We start from the raw sequence: 20629 nt of genomic DNA, 5'->3' as shown, positions 1-20629 counted from the left end.
AATTTAATTTCCTCCCTACATTGCACATGTTTTTTGTGGGTTGTTTCTTCATTGGTGTTTGTTGTTAATGAGAAGTCCATCCATACTTCTTGTCAAACAGGCTGTTGATCAATTTGGAAACCTGGTTTATTCCTAATATGCCAAAAAGTGCTAAAGATTTTGCTGGCTTACCTGTTGATGATACTAAAAGATCAGCCATTGGTGGGTTTCAAGAGGCACATTGTTCCTGTCGAATATTAGGCACCCCACTTATCTCTTCCGAGTTGGATCAAACATTGCAAAATACTTGCAGAGAAAACCTTAGGTAGAATACGAACTTGATCAAATACGGAATCCAGAGTGACTAAAGATGGTAAGCTTGTTTTGTTTGGTATCAACATATATTGGTTTAGGCTCTTCATTATCACCCAAGTATTTTATGCCAACTAGATCATCAACTCTTCTTATAACCTGATAAATTCAAGAACTTTTAATTAGCTAATCAGTATGCTATATGGACTTCTTCTTTCTTTTTTTAATAGATACTCCATGGCCTATTATGTACTCTCTCGCAAAATTTGATAAACTGAGATATCAAAATATGTCATCCATGCATGACAATTCAAGTAAAATGTCCTTCACCATCTCCCCCCCCCCCCCCCAAACCCCCTCTTCCAAACCAAAAATATGGAGAATATGTAAGGGTGATGCGACACGCCGTAGCTCAAACCTAGCAGCTCCTTTTACAAGAATAAAGATTCATCCTCAGTTAGTACTAAATTGTATGCCATGCTTTAGTTCAAAACTGTCAACACTAAAAGTCTTTCTAAAGTGCAAGTGACAATCATTGCACTATGGTTATGCAAAAGGTTATCCGGAGCGTGATTAGTGCCGACAAAATAAAGGGCAGCCCGGTGCACTAAGCTCCCGCTATGCACAGGGTCCGGGAAAGGGTCGGTGCACTAAGCTCTAACCTCCAGTGCTTTATCAAAGATCTTCCCGTGATTGAGTTATGAGTGTTCTGGCCAAAAGTAAAAGGGTTGCTGGAAAAACAACCGTCCCTATGGCCACCTAAAATAACAGTAAAGGAAGTAAATTCCAACATAAGAACGAAAGTTGTAAATTTAACGCTAACCAATCTGTAAAAGTATGAGCCTGCAATGATAAGAGAAGAAATTGCAGGATAGTAGAGCATGATGTGAATCAATGGGGAATCATTGTCCCCCAGGACCTCAAAACCCATCTTCTGCAGTACTTCTGATGGAAAATATTGCTATCATCGCGTATGCGTGCTAGTTTCCGAGCCCCTAAATAAAAACAACAAAGCTGCTCTAATGATCATTACACAACTTTTTACTACCCCGGTGTTCAGATGCCACTACAATTATAACAAAGTGCAAAATAGGAGTAAATTTTGACAGTCAAAGTTTCTGACCTCTACTAGATCTTCACCTTTGTTGCGCAGCTGGAGGTGATATTGATGTGGCATACAGATGAGCTGGGCAAGTGTTGTACTTCAAATATTCAATAAGTTCCTGAAGATATTCGAACTTCTATATAGCTCTCTAGTCTACGCAATTTGTTCATTCATCAAGTGTAAACCGTTTCAACAAAGCGGTGCATAAAGCACAGTATTACATCTCATCATCCATCTTGACACACACACGCACACATCTATATAGCCACTGAAGAAAACAGATTATACTAGTATTATTTTATTCATCAAAAACATATTTTTTAACATTATAAACCGTTCGTCTGGGGTTAATATATTTGTTATTTCAATACAAAGTTTCAGTCCGATTCTGATTACAACTACTATATATTACATACAAAACGTAGAAATAGATATACAGAAACAATTTGCAAATATTTTAAAATGTATTCAGAAGAACTAATGAATTATACTAAGGTAGTTTAAGATTGATATATTAGTGTCGGGGGCTGGAAGAGTCTGCTCGGCTTTGACGTTTCTTCTTGCATCTCCAGGCAACTTGTACTGGCCGCCGCCTATATGGAGATTTATACCTGAAATATGGCTTCTTTACATATTTTACATGCTACTATAAAGACTATCAGCTATTTATTAAATAGTGTCCAAGCTGAAAGATGGGAAAAAAGATAGAGCATCAAACAACAAGAAAACAAATATAGAGAATAGCATCATAAATCTTCTTCCTCCAATTTAAAGCTTTACATCTAACTCCAGCCACTGATCAGTCCATGATACCAGCAAATCCATTGCAATCTCGCGTCAAACCCCCTCCCACACACACACAAACCACCAAAAAAAAGCATCCCTCAAAGCAAAATATGAACATAGAAGAGAGCGAAAAACTTCCACAAGGTAATGCTTCAAAAGCCTATGATATGTCAGAAAAGGGAAATGCGGAGCAGAAACAAAGAGACAAGAAATAAGGGAAGCAGGGCATTCTGTTATGAGGAAGAAGAGGGACATAAGTATAGGATAGCTTAAAAAGACAACATAGCATTCCACAAATTTTTGAACAAATAAGATGATAACTTCCTCCAGTTGGTGTTGAGTCTCCCACATCAGCTAAGGGATGGGGGAATTGGTCTCTTTATATGGTTTGGGCAATCCTCACCTCATGAGCTAGCTTTTGGGGTTGAGTTAGTCTCAACGTCCATTTCTTTATCAGTTGGAGAGAATACAAGTATACTAGACTAAGTGTCGTTGTTCTAGTTCTGCAGAATGATAAAGATTATGGTTTTGCTGGTGGTCAGGAATGAAAGTAGAAAGAAACCGGAATGGGTTTTAATTAGTGACATTAGCTTGAGTAAAGGCTCAATGACTTGAACTACCACCTAACTTGAAAACACATACATGTAAATCTGACATGATCATCTCCAGAGAGGCCCTTCTAGTTGATCTTCTCATATTTTGTCTACTATACAAATCTGATACTATAGGTAGAGCCATGAAAAATCAATGCCACGTTATTTTGTTTATCACCATGTATCGAGTGTTTTCAACAAAACAAATAAATGGATTGGAGATTCAGTAGCTATAAGTTTAAATTACCTTATGACACCTTGAACACGTGGACTCCTCGAGAATCTTGCGAAAAGATTGGTGACTTCTTTAAGATCTGCAGCTCGTAATATAAAGGCTTCAACATTTGTTAGGCACCTAACTAGTCTGTTGCTCAGCAATCTGTGTCCTGGAATTCTGATCTTTTTTCCATCTGCAAAGACAAAATGAAAAGCGACGATAAGAAATCATTACAATATGCATTTCAAATTCACAACCTTCTCTCTCCCAAGACTGGAAAAATTACTTTGAACTTATCAAAGTTTCAGACAGCCCACTGGTAGACTAAAGGCAGCAAAAGTTTTAAGCTTTAACCACTCTTCATATGGTTTTCAATTTGTTAGTTTACAGATATATATAGTGTAGTCTTGTCCCACATTAGAAGAGGAGTAATATCTTCTTGTAGTGTATAGCTATAAATAGGGACCTCTTGTATTATATTTATTATCCAATATCAATAATATATTTTCTCCCGTGCTTTCTCACATGGTATCACAGCATTAGTGAGAAAATCGTCAATGTGCATCATTCCAGCGACTTCCGGGAAGAAAGACCTCTTCGCCGTGCAATTTTCCGGCGACTTAGAAGGTTGTCCGTAAGCAAATCACTTTCTGTTGGTGTTGTGCAAAAAACCAACACCACCACAAGACTCCTCAGGCTCCGACGACCAAACCCCAGTCAACCCCACCTGAAAACACACGTCCACGCGCCCTCACGCGCTTGGAAAAGCAAAAAATTTCCGGCGAGATCTCACACACGCGCCGGCGTGTGAACATTGTTCCGGCCAGATTTTTAAAAAGTTCCAGTTGAACAGTGGGATCGCCTAGTAATTCCGATCCTACCCTCACTGATTTTGTTTAATTCCGACGACTTTGAGTTTTTCCGTCAGCTACAGTAGATTCCGGCTAGCTACACTGTTTCCAGTGTGAACAGTGTTTCCGACGCAGAACAGTGTTCTGTTTTCCTGCTATAAACAGTGTTTTTAAAGTTTTTTCTTCAGTTTTTTCACAGGAGTTACTTATTTCCATTATTTCAAGTTAACCCTACTACTACAAATTGTAGCGACATGGGAACCGATGCTTTGAATAGTCGGATGGTTTCTTTAGCAGATTATATTGAGTTCCTTCAGTACAAAGTATGTAAGCAGACATCTCGTAGCGACATAGGAACCGATGCTTTGAATAGTCAGATGGTTTCTTTAGCAGATTATATTGAGTTCCTTCAGTACAAAGCATGTAAGCAAACATTTTCTGAGATAGCATCTGTTGTTCAAACAGGTAATAGCGTGACTTGTTTTTCCCAATCTTCATCCTCTAAGTCTTGGGTCATTGATTCAGGTGCATCGGATCATATTTCTGGTAACAAATCTCTTTTCACTACTATTTCGTATTCTCAATCTCTTCCAAAAGTTACAATGACCAATGGGTCTCAAACCATGGCAACTGCAATAAGTCAAGCAAGTCCACTTCCTTCCTTACCTTTAGATTCAGTCCTTTATGTTCCCAATAGTCCTTTTAATCTCATAGTTGTTAGTCGCTTAGCCAAATCACTTAAATGCGCTGTTTTATTTCTTGATGACCATGTTTTTATACAGGAACGCAGTACAGGGCGGATCATTGGTACCGGGCGTGAATCAAACGGACTTTATTACCTAAATCACATGGACTCACATCACATGGGCTCACATCTTGTCTTCCTTCAACAACTTGTCCTGTTACTGATTCACCAGATTTATTACATAAACGGTTGGGACATCCTAGTTTGTCAAAACTTCAGAAAATGGTATCTGGTTGATCTCACTTGTCAGCTCTAGAGTGTGAGTCATGTCAGCTCGATAAGCATACTCGCTCCAATTTCCCTCGGCGTCTTGATAATCGAGCATATTCACCTTTTACTTTAATCCATTCAGATGTTAGGGGTCCTAGTCGGGTTAGTTCCACCTTGGGATTCCGGTACTTTGTCAGTTTCATTGATGATTATTTAAGGTGCACTTGGATATTTTTGATAAAAAATCGATTTGAGCTGTTTTCTATTTTCCAGACCTTCCACGCTGAAATTCAAAATCGATATGGGATTTTTATTCGTACATTTCGTAGTGATAATGCCCGAGAGTATTTGTCTTCCCCATTTCAGCAGTTTATGAAATCTCATGGGATTATTCATCAAACATCTTGTCCGTACACATCTCAACAAAATAGGGTAACTGAAAGAAAAAATAGACATCTTATTGAAACTGCTCTTACCCTACTCATACAATCTCATGCTCCGTTGCGTTTTTGGGGGGGATGCAATTCTTACATCTTGCTATCTTATTAATCGTATGCCATCTTCAGCTATCCAAAACCAAGTTCCATTCTCTGTCATGTTTTCCCACTTACCTTTGTTCTCTCTTCTACCCCATATCTTTGGAAGCACTTGTTTTGTCCATAACCTTACTCCAGGAACAGATAAGTTAGCTTCTCGTGCTCTTAAGTGCGTATTTCTGGGTCTCTCGAGAACACAAAAGGGGTATCGATGCTACTTTCCTGACCTCCAGCGGTACCTTATGTGCGCTGATGTTACCTTCTTTGAAACCCAAATCATACTTCACAGGTTCAGGTCATCACTTAGATATTTTTGAGGTACTACCAGTTTCATCTTTTGGAGATTCAGTCACTCCAGCTCCACTACCTACAACTCCAGTTGTAGCTCCACCACCTACAACTCCAGTTGTAGTTCCACCACCTATAGCTCCAGTTCCTCCACATAATCCAGTTCAACCTTCTGCAGCTCCACCACTCTTGACTTATCATCGTCGTCCACATCCAGCATCAGGCCAGGTGATTCACGCCCCGCATCAGATTTTGCATCTACTGCGGACTTGTCTCCTCTTAGTCAACCAATTGCACTCCGCAAAGGTGTACAATCCACACTTAATTCTAATCCCCACTATGTCGATTTAAGTTATCATCGCCTGTCGTCACCTCATTATGGTTTTATATCTTTTTTGTCCATTGTTTCTATCCCTAAGTCTACAGGTGATGCACTATCTCATCCAGGATGGCGACATGCTATGATAGAAGAGATGTCTGCTTTACATGCGGGTGACACTTGGGAGCTTGTTCCTCTTCCTGCAGGTAAGTCTACTTTTGGTTGTCCTTGGGTTTATGCAGTGAAAGTCGGTCCTGATGGCCAGGCTGATCGGCTTAAGGCTCGTCTTGTTGCAAAAGGATATACTCAGATTTTTGGGCTTGATTATAGTGATACTTTTTCTCCCGTGGCTAAATTAGCATCTGTTCGTCTCTTTTTGTCCATGGGTGTTGTACGTCATTGGCCTCTTTATCAGTTAGACATTAAGAATACTTTTCTCCACGGTGATCTTGAGGAAGAAGTTTATATGGAGCAACCACCTGGTTTTGTTGCTCAGGGGAGTTTAATGGTTGTGTGTGCAGATTGCGCAGGTCACTATATGGTTTGAAACAGTCCCCTCAAGCTTGGTTTGGTAAGTTCAGCACAATTATTCAGGAGTTCGGCATGACTCGTAGTGAGGCTGATCACTGTGTGTTTTATCGGCATTCTGCTCCTAATCTGTGTATTTATCTAGTGGTTTATGTTGATGATATTGTTATTACTAGCAATGATTAGGATGGTATTACTAATCTGAAGCAACATCTCTTTTAGCACTTCCAGACTAAGGATCTGGGCAGATTGAAGTATTTTTTAGGTATTGAGGTCGCTCAGTCTAGCTCAGGTATTGTTATTTCACAGCGGAAGTATGCCTTAGACATTCTTGAGGAAACTAGAATGATGGGTTGCAGACCTATGGATCTGAATGCTAAGCTTCTGCCTGGACAGGGGGAGCCTCTTAGAGACCCTATGAGATATAAGACGTTGGTTGGCAAATTGAATTACCTCACAGTGACTAGACCTGACATTTCTTTTCCGGTGAGTGTTGTAAGTCAGTTTATGGATTCTCTCTGTGATAGTCACTGGGATGCAGTTGTTCGCATTCTTCGGTATATAAAGTCAGCTCCAGGCAAAGGATTACTATTCGAGGATCGAGGCCACGAGCAGATTGTTGGGTACACAGATGTTGATTGGGCAGGATCCACCTTTTGATAGATATTCTACGTTTGGATATTGTGTTCTAGTATGAGGTAACTTGGTCTCGTGGAAGAGCAAGAAACAGAATGTAGTTGCTCAATCTAGCGCCGAAGCCGAATATCGGGTCATGGCTATGGCGACGTATGAGTGAGTTTGGATCAAGCAGTTGCTCAAGGAGTTAAAGTTCGGAGAAATCAGCAAGATGGAACTGATGTGTGATAACCAAGCTACTCTTCATATTGCATCAAATCCGGTGTTCCATGCGAGGACTAAACACATTGAGATCGACTGTCACTTTGTCAGAGAAAAAATACTTTCAGGAGATACTGTTACAAAGTTTGTAAAGTCGAATGATCAGTTAGCAGATATTTTCACTAAGTCTCTTACTGGTTTTCGTATTAGCTACATGCGTAACAAGCTCAGTACATATGATGTGTATGCACCGGCTTGAGGGGGAGTGTTAGTTTACAGATATGTATAGTGTAGTCTTGTCCCACATTGAAACAACAACAACAACAACCCAGTATAATCCCAATAGCGGGGTTTGGGGAGGGTAGTGTGTACGCAGACCTTACCCCTACCCTGTGGTAGAGAGGCTGTTTCCGATAGACCCTCGGCTCCATCCCTCCAAAAACTCCCCACCTTGCTCTTGGGGTGACTCAAACTCACAACCTCTTGGTTGGAAGTGGAGGGTGCTCACCGCCTGAGCAACCCACTCTTGTTCCACATTGGAAGAGGAGTAATATCTCCTTGTAGTGTATAGCTATAAATAGGGACCTCTTGTATTATTTTTATTATCCAATATCAATAATATATTTTCTCCCGTGCTTTCTCACAATATTCAATAAAAAATTGTGTAAGCTTAACTTCATTAAACAGGGAAGTCACCTCTGTGATTAGATTGATTGAAAGTTCACAGCAAATTCTAAAACCAGCAAATGTAGACAGATAAACCACATACTTATTGATCCTGACATTCGTATGACCACTGAATGTCCATCCTCTCAACACCAAAAATTTCAACAAAATCCAACTTTTGACATTTCCAGTTTATCTAGTCTGGTGCAAGAGAGCCAAAACTTGGTGAACCATATATGATATAAAGCTTCCAAATGATAAAACAGAAAAGAAGAAGGGGGGGGGGCAATTTTCTAGTTAGTATATCGGCTTTATATCAAGCACAAGACAAGAAAAACATCAATCCAGGGACGTTTGCATTATAGTTATGTCGTATAGACTTCATATTCTACACATTTGTCCTAGTATAAGACCAAAATAAGAACAAGAAAAAAGAGTTGTTCCATAAGAAAGGACAATATCCAGAAGTCCTGCAAGACTCTAATAAGTTGGATTTTTACCAATTTATTCTGGACTTTACATGCACTTGTCATGTCTTTGAGTGATAATTATTGCCAAATCTTATGACTTTTGTATGGTTTCAGGAAATAATGTGCTGACAAGGTGGAAGCGTCCAAAAGATGGAAAAAACAACAACACCAACAACTATGCCTCAGTCCGAAACAAGTTGGAGAAAAGATAGAAAAACACTTAAAAAGATGCAAAAGTGAAGAAACTGGACTCAAAACGAGAAGCTGAGCACAAGGCGACTGCAGTCTGCAGCTGATAAGTGTGGAGCACATAATATAGTCGGCAAGACTGGTCAAGATGAGAATCCAGTGGTCGCAATTCCAGAGTCACCAGGCCATTTCTGCGGAACACTCGAAGACATCATGCGGACCGCAGCATCTTGTGCCATCAGCATTTTCTCCCGAAGGGCATTCTTGGGAACATTTGTTAAAAAGTTTCCCTAAACTATAAATATGTAGTATTAGGTCATTTTGAATATCTGCTAGGAGCAAGCTTGAGGGAGCACTTTCAACCTCTCTACACCATGGAATGAAGAATTAGAGCTACACTTAGAGAGATTTATTTACTTTTATCTCCTTTTTTTAATAACCATGGCGTCCGGGACAACTTGCATGCACCTTAACTAATTCCACGGGATACCTGTCAACTCCCACCAGCAACAGATATCAGGTAACTCTGACCAGCAAAGCTTAGACATATGGGAAAAAATCACCTAATGTATTTGCCTCCGATGGGATTTGAACCTGAGACCTCATGGTTCTAACCCACTTCATTGACCACTAGGCCACACCCTTCGGTGCAACCTTTATCTCCTTTCTTTATTTCCTCATTTTGTATTGATAAATTTGGTATAAATTTTGTGGGTTGGACAACCTTGTTGGGAGCTATGGTGCTCGGACTCTCTGAAAATGTCGTTGCGTGTGTGTCGGATCCTCCAAAAGTAGTTAATTTTTGGAGGATCCGACATGGGTATGGTAGCAGTTTGGAGAGTCCGCGTAACATAGGTTGGGAGGCATTGTTGATTTGGGTTTTGATTAGCTTAATTTCTACCTTGTGTATTTATTGACTTTTTGCTCATTGATGAGTGGGTCTTTTGTTTATTTGATTTTTCTTGCTTTATATTGATTCCAAAGGGAGTAGCTAACCCCAAGATATCCCTAAATTGCCTTGATTTGCCTTTGGGAAAGGAAATTAGGATTGAGTTTGGAGTAATCAACAAGAATTTTAGGTTAATTAAGGGATTAATTGAACCTAGTCTATTGATAGAGGTTAGGGATAACCCATTCATGCTTGTAGCCAAAATTGGAATGTGCTTGATGCAACTTGGTTAGGGATAATTAACTGAGTTAGACTAGCTAATTTATTGGGAAACAACTAGGGGGTAATCAAGAATCTATTATATGTTGGGAAATACTAATGGGTAATTGATTTCCAAGGCTAATGACATTGACCTAGGTTTGATTAGTAAAGTTTAATTAAGACACTTGGGTGGATTTGAGCTAGTTGAGACTCCAAGTCCCAATCCCATGTTCTCCCTTGCTTGTGAGCCATTACTTACTTTCCCTTTTAATCTTAAAACATTTCCACATTTGATATCTCAAACAACAATGATTAATTGCAAATTTGGTGTTTCTCATGGAACAGTACTCTATCCGTTCGCTTTATTGTTTGAAATGATGAGTACGCTTGCTAGGCAAGACATGGCGATGCTCCAGCTTACCGAGGACATGACCCTTTATAGGAGGGTTTGGAGGACGAGAATTAGGGTAGAAGGTTAGATAGTCGAGCGTTTTCCTTGTCCATAAAGTATTAGTGTTAGTCTTGTATTTTCTTAGTCGTAGATTTTTGTTACTAGTTGGTGTTTCTTTCGCTTCGATGTTCTTATAACTTGATAGCTCATGTTACTGCTTGTTGCTATTGCTTCGTTTTTCCTCTTTCTTTGAGCCGAAAGTCCATCGGAAACAACCTCCCTACCTTCTCTAGGTAGGGGTAAGGTCTGCGTACACACTAACCTCCTCAGACCCCACTTGTGGGACTCAACTGGGTTTGTTGTTGTTGCTGCTAGTGTAATTAGTTGCCTCAAAAGCTTTGTCAAGTTTTTTCTTCTTACACTGTTCCAATGAACATTGTCTTATCTAATAACCATAAATTTAGAGCCAACATTATATCATGCATATATGCCAAAAATGAATGCACCCACAAGACAATCTTAAAATATCTGTAATCACCTCTGTTTATAGAAGAATGTTCAAGGCACCATGTGAGGAATTCTTCCCCACAGGCATCCCCTTCAGACAAGAAGGCCACATTTCCATCTTCTCCAATGCTTTCCATCTTACCCCGAATTATGAAAACCATCTTGTCAACCAGACCACCACGGTATAAAACTTTGCTTCCTGCTATGTATGTTTTCAGTCTCAATCTCTCACAGATGGCATCTAAGATGGGTTCATCGAGAAGTGCAAATATCTGGACCTGCAAATCAATAACATAATGTGAAAGTCATGACCGAAGTATCCAAAAATATATGTTCAGTATAAAGAGCCATTTACTACTATTAGCATGAAGTTGTTGAAGGAAGAGATCAAATATTATCTGTTTCAATAATTGAACAAATTAAAATTTGCATGGCTAAAATAATGTGTATTTTAATGTGTTAGAACTCCCACATAAGTTGTGGATGGGAGATTTGATCTCATTCTATGGTCTTGGACAATCCTCCCCTCAAGAGCTAGTTTTTGACGTTAAGCTAAGCCTTAGATCCATTTCTTTATCATAATGCGCATAACAAAATCATTCCTTAACCCTTGCATCTCTACAAAATCAACACATTCATACCTAATCCCTATCCCCATCCCCAAACTTGCTCTATAAAAACCCCTACTGATCATTCTCCCAAACTGCCATCTATTTGTTCCTTCTAAATTTGTTTCTAAACATTTTTTGCATCTACCTAATTGGTTAGTGTTCTTTTGTTCCCAATTTCCCTCACAACAAAAATTGATCCTAACTGTTTATTCCAATTCCCACACCATGTGCCACCTAGAGAATCGGCCAATTGGGTTTCTACATAATAGATTCATCCAATACATTTTCTGAAAGCCTTTCCTTAGATTACGTGGCAGGTGCTAAAGAAAATGAATATGAAAACAACAACCTTGCAAAGCTCCTTTAAGTGAGCAAAGAACATGCACAATTACCAAACAATACCAAAAGTCAAAACAAGAACAAGTCCAATTAAACCGCCAGAGTCCAAAGACCAAGATCCAAAGGAAGTGATGCAAAGCAAAAAAGAATATTCAGGCAGCACTCTAGTCTCCTCTCTTGTGCTTGTTTTCATCATTGATCTTAGTCATTTTGTGCTTGTTTTCACCAGTACTCTTAGTCCTTTTCAAACTTGATTCACCAAATTTCCAGGTTTCCCTCTTCTTTCATATCTAAGTTGTTCTTCAAGGTTTTCTATCTTTGTGACGAGTAAAATCACTTAAATTCCCCAGGTTTTTGGAGTTCTTGTGTTCTCTCCACATTGCATCAACTAGTTCTCTTTCTTTGCTCTTCAAATATATGACAGCAGAAATTCTGCTAGAGAAACAGAAGGAAAACCGAAAAGCATTTGATAGAGTCCCAATTCTAAAGACTTATTCTAGATGAAAGTATCAGCAAAAGGATAAAGAATTGAAAATCATGATTAGTTTACAGATATGTATAGTGTAGTCTTGTCCCACATTGGAAGAGGAATAATATCTCCTTGTTGTGTATCATTCCAGCGACTTCCGGGAAGAAAGACCTCTTCGCCGTGCAATTTTCCAGCGACTTAGAAGGTTGTCCGTAAGCAAATCACTTTCTGTTGGCGTTGTGCAAAAACCAACACCACCACAAGACTTCTCAGGCTCCGGCGACCAAACCCCAGTCAACCCCACCGGAAAACACACATCCACGCGCCCTCACGCGCCTGGAAAAGAATTTTTTTTTTCGGCGAGATCTGACCCACGTGTTCCGGCCAAATTTTGAAAAGGTTTCAGTTGAACAGTAGAATCGCCTGGTAATTCCGATCCTACCCTCACTGGTTTTGTTTCATTCCGCCTATAAACAAAGTTTTTCAAGCTATTTCTTCAGTTTTCTCACAGGAGTTACTTATTTTCACTATTTCAAGTTAACCCTACTACTACAAATTGTAGCGACATGGGAACCGATGCTTTGAATAGTCGGATGGTTTCTTTAGCAGATTATATTAAGTTCCTTCAGTACAAAGCATGTAAGTAGACATCGTCTGAGATAGCTTCTGTTATTCAAACAGGTAATAGCGTGACTTGTTTCTCCCAATCTTCATCCTCTGAGTCTTGGGTCATTGAATCAGATGCATCAGATCATATTTCTGGTAACAAATCTTTTTTCACTACTATTTCGTATTCTCAATCTATTCCAAAAGTCACAATGGCCAATGGGTCTCAAACCATGGTAACTGCAATAGGTCAAGCAAGCCCACTTCCTTCCTTACCTTTAGATTCAGTCCTTTATGTTCCCAATAGTCCTTTTAATCTTATAGCTGTTAGTCGCTTAGCCAAATCACTTAAATGCGCTGTTTTATTTCTTGATGACCATGTTTTTATACAGGAACGCAGTACGGGGCGGATCATTGGTACCGGGCGTGAATCGAACGGACTTTATTACCTTATCCTTGCTAAATCATATGGACTCATATCTTGTCTTCCTTATACAACTTGTCGTGTTACTAATTCACCAGATTTATTACATAAACGGTTTGGACATCCCAGTTTGTCAAAACTTCAGAAAATGGTATCTGGTTTATCTCACTTGTCAGCTCTAGAGTGTGTCATGTCAGCTCGGTAAGCATACTCGCTCCCATTTCCCTCGGCGTCTTGATAATCGAGCAGATTCACCTTTTACTTTAATCCATTCAGATGTTTGGGGTCCTAGTCGGGTCAGTTCCACCTTGGGATTCCGCTACTTTGTTAGTTTCATTGATGATTATTTAAGGTGCACTTGGATATTTTTGATAAAAAATCGATATGAGTTATTTTCTATTTTCCAAACCTTCCACGCTGAAATTCAAAATCAATTTAGGGTTTCTATTCGCACATTTCGTAGTGATAATGCCCGAGAGTATTTGTCTTTCCCATTTCAGCAGTTTATGAAATCTCACGGGACTATTCATCAAACATATTGTCCATACGCATCTCAACAAAATGGGGTAGCTGAAAGAAAGAATAGACATCTTATTGAAACTGCTCGTACCCTACTCATACAATCTCATGTTCCGTTGCGTTTTTGGGGGATGCAGTTCTTACATCTTGCTATCTTATTAATCGTATACCATCTTCAACTATCCAGAACCAAGTTCCATTCTCTGTCATGTTTTCTCACTTACCTTTGTTCTCTCTTCCACCCCGTATCTTTGGAAGCACTTGTTTTGTTCATAACCTTATTCCAGGAACAGATAAGTTAGCTCCTCGTGCTCTTAAGTGCGTATTTTTGGGTTTCTCGAGAACACAAAAGGGGTATCGATGCTACTCTCCTGACCTCCAGCGGTTTCTTATGTCCGTTGATGTTACCTTCTTTGAAACCCAATCATACTTCAGAGGTTCAGGTCATCACTTAGATATTTCTGAGGCACTACTAGTTGCATCTTTTGGAGATTCAGTCACTCCAACTCCACCATCTACAGCTCCAGTTGTAGCTCCACCACCTATAGCTCCAGTTCCACCACCTACAGCTCAAGTTGTAGCTCCACCACCTATAGCTCCAGTTCCTCCACATAATCCCGTTCAACCTTCTGCAGCTCCACCACTCTTGACTTATCATCGTCGTCCACATCCAACATAAGGCCTAGGTGATTCACGCCCCGCATCATATTCTGCACCTACTGCGGACTTGTCTCTGTGAGAAGGCACGGGAGAAAATATGTTATTGATATTGGATGAACAATACAATACAAGAAATCCTTATTTATAGCTATACTATACAAGGACATACTACTCTTCTACCAATGTGGGACAATACTACACTATATACATACTATAAACTAACACTCCCCCTCAAGTAGATGCATACAAATCATATGTACCGAACTTGTTACATATATAACCAATACGAGGACCAGTGAGAGACTTGGTGAAAATATTTGCAAGTTGATCATTCGACCTCACAAACTTTGTAGCAATCTCTCCTGAAAGTATCTTTTCTCTGACGAAGTGACAATCAATCTCAATGTGTTTAGTTCTCTCATGGAACACCGGATTTGATGCAATATGAAGGGCAGCTTGATTATCGCACACAAGTTCCATCCGACTGATTTCACCAAATTTTAACTCCTTGAGCAATTGTTTGGTCCAGACTAGCTCACATGTTGCCATAGCCATTGCTCGATATTCTGCTTCTGCACTAGACCGAGCAACAACATTCTGTTTCTTGCTCTTCCAGGACACCAAATTTCCTCCTACTAAAACAAAATATCCAGACGTAGAACGTCTATCAGAAGGTGATCCTGCCCAATCAGCATCTGAGTATCCAATGATCTGCTCATGACCTCGATCCTCAAAGAGTAACCCTTTGCCTGGAGCCGATTTTATATATCGAATAATGCGGACAACTGCATCCCAATGACTATCACAGGGAGAATTCATAAACTGACTTACAACACTCACAGGATAAGAAATGTCGGGTCTAGTCACTGTGAGATAATTTAATTTTCCAACTAGCCGCCTATAGCTTGCAGGATCGCTAAGCGGCTCCCCCTGTCCTGGCATAAGTTTAGAATTCGGATCCATCGGAGTGTCAACAGGTCTGCAACCTATCATCCCCGTCTCCTCAAGAATGTCTAAAGCATATTTTCTTTGAGAAATAACAATACCTGAGCTAGACTGGGCAACCTCAATACCTAGAAAGTACTTCAATCTGCCTAGATCCTTAGTTTGGAAGTGCTGGAAGAGATGCTGCTTCAGATTGGTAATACCATCCTGATCATTGCCAATAATAACAATATCATCAACATAGACTACCAGATAAATACAGAGACGTGAAGCAGAGTGCCGATAAAACACAGAGTGATCAGCTTCACTACGAATCATGCCAAACTCCTAGATAACCGCGCTGAACTTACCAAACCAGGCTCGAGGAGACTGCTTTAGACCATAAAGTGACCGACGCAAGCGACATACAAGGCCACGAGACTCCCCCTGAGCAACAAAACCAGGTGGTTGCTCCATATAAACCTCATCCACAAGATCACCGTGAAGAAAGGCATTTTTAATGTCCAGCTGATAGAGGGGCCAATGACGAACCGCAGCCATGGATAGAAAAAGGCGGACTGAATCCACTTTAGCCACGGGAGAGAAGGTGTCACTGTAATCGAGCCCAAATATCTGAGTATATCCTTTGGCAACAAGACGGGCCTTAAGTCGATCAATCTGTCCATCGGGACCAACTTTGACTGCATAAACCCAACGACAACCAACAGTAGATTTACCTGAGGGAAGAGGAACAAGCTCCCAAGTACCACTTGTATGTAAAGCAGACATCTCGTCACTCATAGCATGTCGCTATCCTGGATGAGACAACGCTTCACCTGTAGACTTAGGGATGGAAACCGAGGACAAAGAAGATATAAAAGCATAATGGGGAGATGACAGACGATGATAGCTCAAACCGACATAATGAGGATTAGGGTTAAGTGTGGTCCGTATACCTTTCCGAAGTGCAATCGGTGTACTAGGAGCAGGGTCCGCAGCAGGAGCAGGGTCAGGTGCAGGACGAGAACCAGTTGGGCCTGATGGAAGACGCAAACGACGATGATAAGTCAAGAGTGGTGTTCCTGTGGCCGAGGAACTAAGGGGAACAACACTAGACTCCTCAACGGTTGGTATGGGTAAGACTTCTGTGGCTGAAGGTAGAGGAGGAGCTATAGTAAACTTCTCAAAGGTCGGTATAGGTAAGACCTCAGATATATCATGGTGGTCAGCAAAGGTAAAGAAAGGTTTAGACTCAAAAAATGTGACATCAGCTGACATAAGGTACCTACGAAGATCTGGAGAATAACAACGATATCCCTTCTGAACACGAGAATAACCAAGGAAGACACACTTGAGAGCACGAGGAGCTAACTTATTTTTCCCAGGGGTTGGGTTAAGTTATGAACAAAACACGTGCTCCCAAAAATACGAGGTGGAAGAGAGTATAAGGGTAACTGGGGAAACAATACTGAATGCGGAATCTGATTCTTGATGGGAGATGAAGGCATCCGATTAATCAAATAACAAGATATGAGAACTGCATCGCCCCAAAAACGCAACGGAACACGAGATTCAATTAGAAGTGTGCGAGCAGTCTCAATAAGGTGCCTATTCTTTCTCTCAGCAACCCCATTTTGCTGAGGGGTATAAGGACAAGATGTCTGATGAATAATTCCTTGAGAAGTCATAAACTGCTGAAATTGAGAAAATAAATATTCTAAGGCATTATCACTGCGAAAAATGCGAATAGATACACCAAATTAGTTTTTGATTTCAGCACAGAAACTATGGAATATAGAAAATAACTCAGAACGATCTTTCATTAAGAAAAGCCAAGTACATCTTGAATAATCATCAATGAAACTGACAAAATAACGAAATCCCAAGGATGAACTGACTCTACTAGGACCCCATATATCAGAATGAACTAAGGAGAAGACAGACTCTGCATGACTCTCAACACTACGCAAAAAGGAGGCTCGGGTATGTTTCCCAAGTTGGCACGACTCACAATCTAATGTAGACAAACTAGATAAACTAGGCACCATCTTCTAAAGTTTGGATAAACTCGGATGTCCTAAACGTCTGTGGATTAGATCTGGAGGATCTGTAACTAGACATGTTGTGGAAGGACTGAGTGAGTTAAGGTAGTAAAGGCCTTCTGATTCACGTCCTGTACCAATTGTCTGTCCCGTACTGCGGTCCTGCATAATAAAAGAATCGTCAATAAAATATATACCACAATGGAGGGCACGAGTCAAACGACTAACAGATGCAAGACTAAAAGGACAGCCAGGGACATAAAGAACGGAATCTAGGGTGATAGAAGACAAGAGATTAGCTTGTCCAACTCCTTTTGCCTTAGTTTGACATCCATTGGCTAAAGTAACAGTGGGAAGAGACTGTGAATATACAATATTTGACAAAAGTGATATATTACCAGAGATGTGATCAGAAGTGCCAGAGTCCATGACCTATGGGCCAAGAGTGCTAGACTGGGAAACACAAGCAAAAGAATTACCAGTAACAGAAGTATCAGTCTAAGCAACTGAGGCTACTTGTGGAGATGTCTGCTTACTTGCTCGATACTGAAGGAACTCATTATATTCTTCGTTAGATAAAGAAAATCCTTGGTTACCTGGAATCTCGGTCTGAGCAATGTAAGCATTTTTGGGTGGACGACCATGTAAGGAATAGCACATTTCACGAGTGTGTCCAAGTTTGTGACAATAAGAACACTTGGGTCTAGATCTTCCAAAACGACCTCCTCCTCGTCTATGCTCCATAGTTTGAGATGCCCGAACATCCATTGTCTGGGATGCAAGAACAGAGGAATCAAGTATCTGTGATGAGATCACTGGTGGACTTGGTGCTGCAGCAAGGCGGAGTAATCGAGAGAATAATTCATCAACTGTCGGGACAGACGGACTAGCCAAAATCTGGTCGCGTACTGAATCAAGATCATTAGGAAGTCCAGCGAGGGTAAGAACGAGAAACATCTTCTGTCGCTGCTCTTGTTGTTTTTCCACATTAGCAGAAACTGGCATCAACTTCTCAAATTCCTCCATGACTGCCTGTACTTGACCCAAGTAAGTAGACATATCCAATTCCTGCTTCTTTAAGTTTGTCATCCATGATATCACATCATAGAAGCGAGATATGTCATTAGTGTATAAGGTGCGTGCCTTTGCCCAAACCAAATAACATGTCTGGAATGGACTAAACAAGGGCATCAACTTGGAATCAATAGATCGACACAAGATGCTACATAACTGAGCATCGATTTTTGCCCAAAGTGCTGTTGCCTTTTCATCTCCATCGCTAGACTGTTTGATTAGATGATCTTGAACACCTTGACCTCTACACCATAACTCGACAGATGAAGCCCAAGCTAAGTAGTTTGAACCTCCCATTAAAGGTTCCGAAGTAATAATAGCACTAGAGCTTCCAGAACTCATGTTTCTAGATCCAAAAGCATCAAATCCAAAAGACATTATTGCAAATTATTACCAAATAGGAGAAAGAATCAACTGTAATCCACTGAAACAGTGTACGGAAACACAGAAACAGAATACTGAAATATTGTAGCTGCCGGAAAAAACTCAAAGTTGTCGGAATGAAATGAAAACAGTAGGGGTAGGATCGGAATTACCAGGCGACCCAACTGTTCTGAAGGAAGATTTTCAAAAAATGGCCGGAAGTGGTTGTACGCGCCAGCGCGTGAGCTCATGCGCATGAGTTTCTGGTGGCGCGTGGAGGCGCGTGAGGAGGCTGCTGCCGGAGTTTTTCACTGGGGTTTGGTCGCCGGACAGTGACGACTCATGTGGTAGTGTTGGATTTTGCACAACACTGACAGAAATGAAGCAGATAAAAAACAGCCTTAAAAAAGTACTGATTTCTCTTTCCCGGAATCGCTGGAATTTATGCACATCGATTTCTCTTTCCCGGAATCGCTGAAATTTTATGCACAGCGATAAGTCTCTCACAATTGCTCTGATACCATGTGAGAAGGCACTAGAGAAAATATGTTATTGATATTGGATGAACAATACAATACAAGAGGTCCTTATTTATAGCTATACTATACAAGGACATACTACTCTTCTACCAATGTGGGACAATACTACACTATATACATGCTGTAAACTAACAGTCTCCTCTTAGTCAACCAATTGCACTCCGCAAAGGTGTACGATCCACACTTAATCCTAATCCCCACTATGTGGGTTTAAGTTATCATTGTCTGTCGTCACCTCATTATGGCTTTATATCTTCTTTGTCCACTGTTTCTATCCCTAAGTCTACACGTGAGGCACTATCTCATCCAGGATGACGACATGCTATGATTGACGAGATGTCTGCTTCATATGCGAGTGACACTTGGGAGCTTGTTCCTCTTCCTGCAGGTAAGTCTACTGTTGGTTGTCGTTGGGTTTATGCAGTCAAAGTCGGCCGTATGGCCAAGTTGATAGGCTTAAGGCTCGTCTTGTTGCAAAAGGATATACTCACATTTTTATGCTTGATTATAGTGATACTTTCTCTCCCGTGGCTAAAGTAGCATATGTTCATCTCTTTTTGTCCATAGCTATTGTACGTCATTGGCCTCTTTATTAGTTAGACATTAAGAATGTTTTTCTCCACGGTGATCTTGAGGAAGAAGTTTATATGGAGAAACCATCTGGTTTTGTTGCTCAAAGGGAGTTTAATGGTTGTGTGTGCAGATTGCGTAGGTCACTATATGGTTTGAAACAGTCCCCTCGAGCTTGGTTTGGTAAGTTCAGCACAATTATTTAGGAGTTCGGCATGACTCGTAGTGAGACTGATCACTGTGTGTTTTATCGGCATTCTGCTCCTAATCTGTGTATTTATCTAGTGGTTTATGTTGATGATATTGTTATTACTAATCTGAAGCAACATCTCTTTCAGCACTTTCAGACTAAGGATCTGGGCAAATTGAAGTATTTTCTAGGTATTGAGGTCGCTCAGTCTAGCTCAGGTATTGTTATTTCACAACGGAAGTATGCCTTAGACATTCTTGAGGAGAATGGAATGATGGTTTGCAGACCTATTGACTCTCCTATGGATCCGAATGCTAAGCTTCTGCCTGGACATGGGGGAGTCTCTTAGAGACCCTACGAGATATAGGAGGTTGGTTGGCAAATTGAATTACCTTACAGTGACTAGACCTGACATTTCTTTTCTGGTGAGTGTTGTAAGTCAGTTTATGGATTCTCCATGTGATAGTCACTAGGATGCAGTTGTTCGCATTCTACGGTATATAAAGTCAGCTCCAGGCAAAGGATTACTATTTGAGGATCAAGGCCACGAGCAGATTGTTGGGCACACAGATGCTGATTGGGCAGGAACACCTTTTGATAGGCGTTCTACGTGTGGATAT

At 40.5% G+C, this 20629-nt stretch overlaps 1 protein-coding gene across 3 annotated transcripts in view; it reads right to left on the bottom strand.

Annotated features, from left to right (window-relative positions):
- Positions 1 to 1692: 1692 nt before the first annotated feature.
- The window catches only part of LOC107763396 (putative cyclic nucleotide-gated ion channel 20, chloroplastic), a 68278-nt gene continuing 49341 nt past the window's right edge, over positions 1693 to 20629 (bottom strand). For all 3 annotated transcript variants that reach the window (XR_012708667.1, XM_075251826.1, XM_075251827.1), the window contains 3 exons: positions 10711 to 10957; positions 3023 to 3185; positions 1693 to 2007 (listed from right to left, as the gene is read on the bottom strand). Coding sequence is in view for 2 of the 3 variants with exons in the window: in XM_075251826.1 (XP_075107927.1) it covers positions 1911 to 2007; positions 3023 to 3185; positions 10711 to 10957 (507 nt within the window). In the remaining variant the exon portion in view is untranslated. The remainder of the gene's footprint in view (positions 2008 to 3022; positions 3186 to 10710; positions 10958 to 20629) is intronic.

This window comes from Nicotiana tabacum, chromosome 4 (assembly GCF_000715075.1).
Source record: "Nicotiana tabacum cultivar K326 chromosome 4, ASM71507v2, whole genome shotgun sequence".
In the NCBI taxonomy this organism is placed as follows: domain Eukaryota; kingdom Viridiplantae; phylum Streptophyta; class Magnoliopsida; order Solanales; family Solanaceae; genus Nicotiana; species Nicotiana tabacum.
The sequence above is the reverse complement of the archived record's forward strand: the minus strand, read 5'-3'. Positions and strand labels throughout refer to the sequence as shown.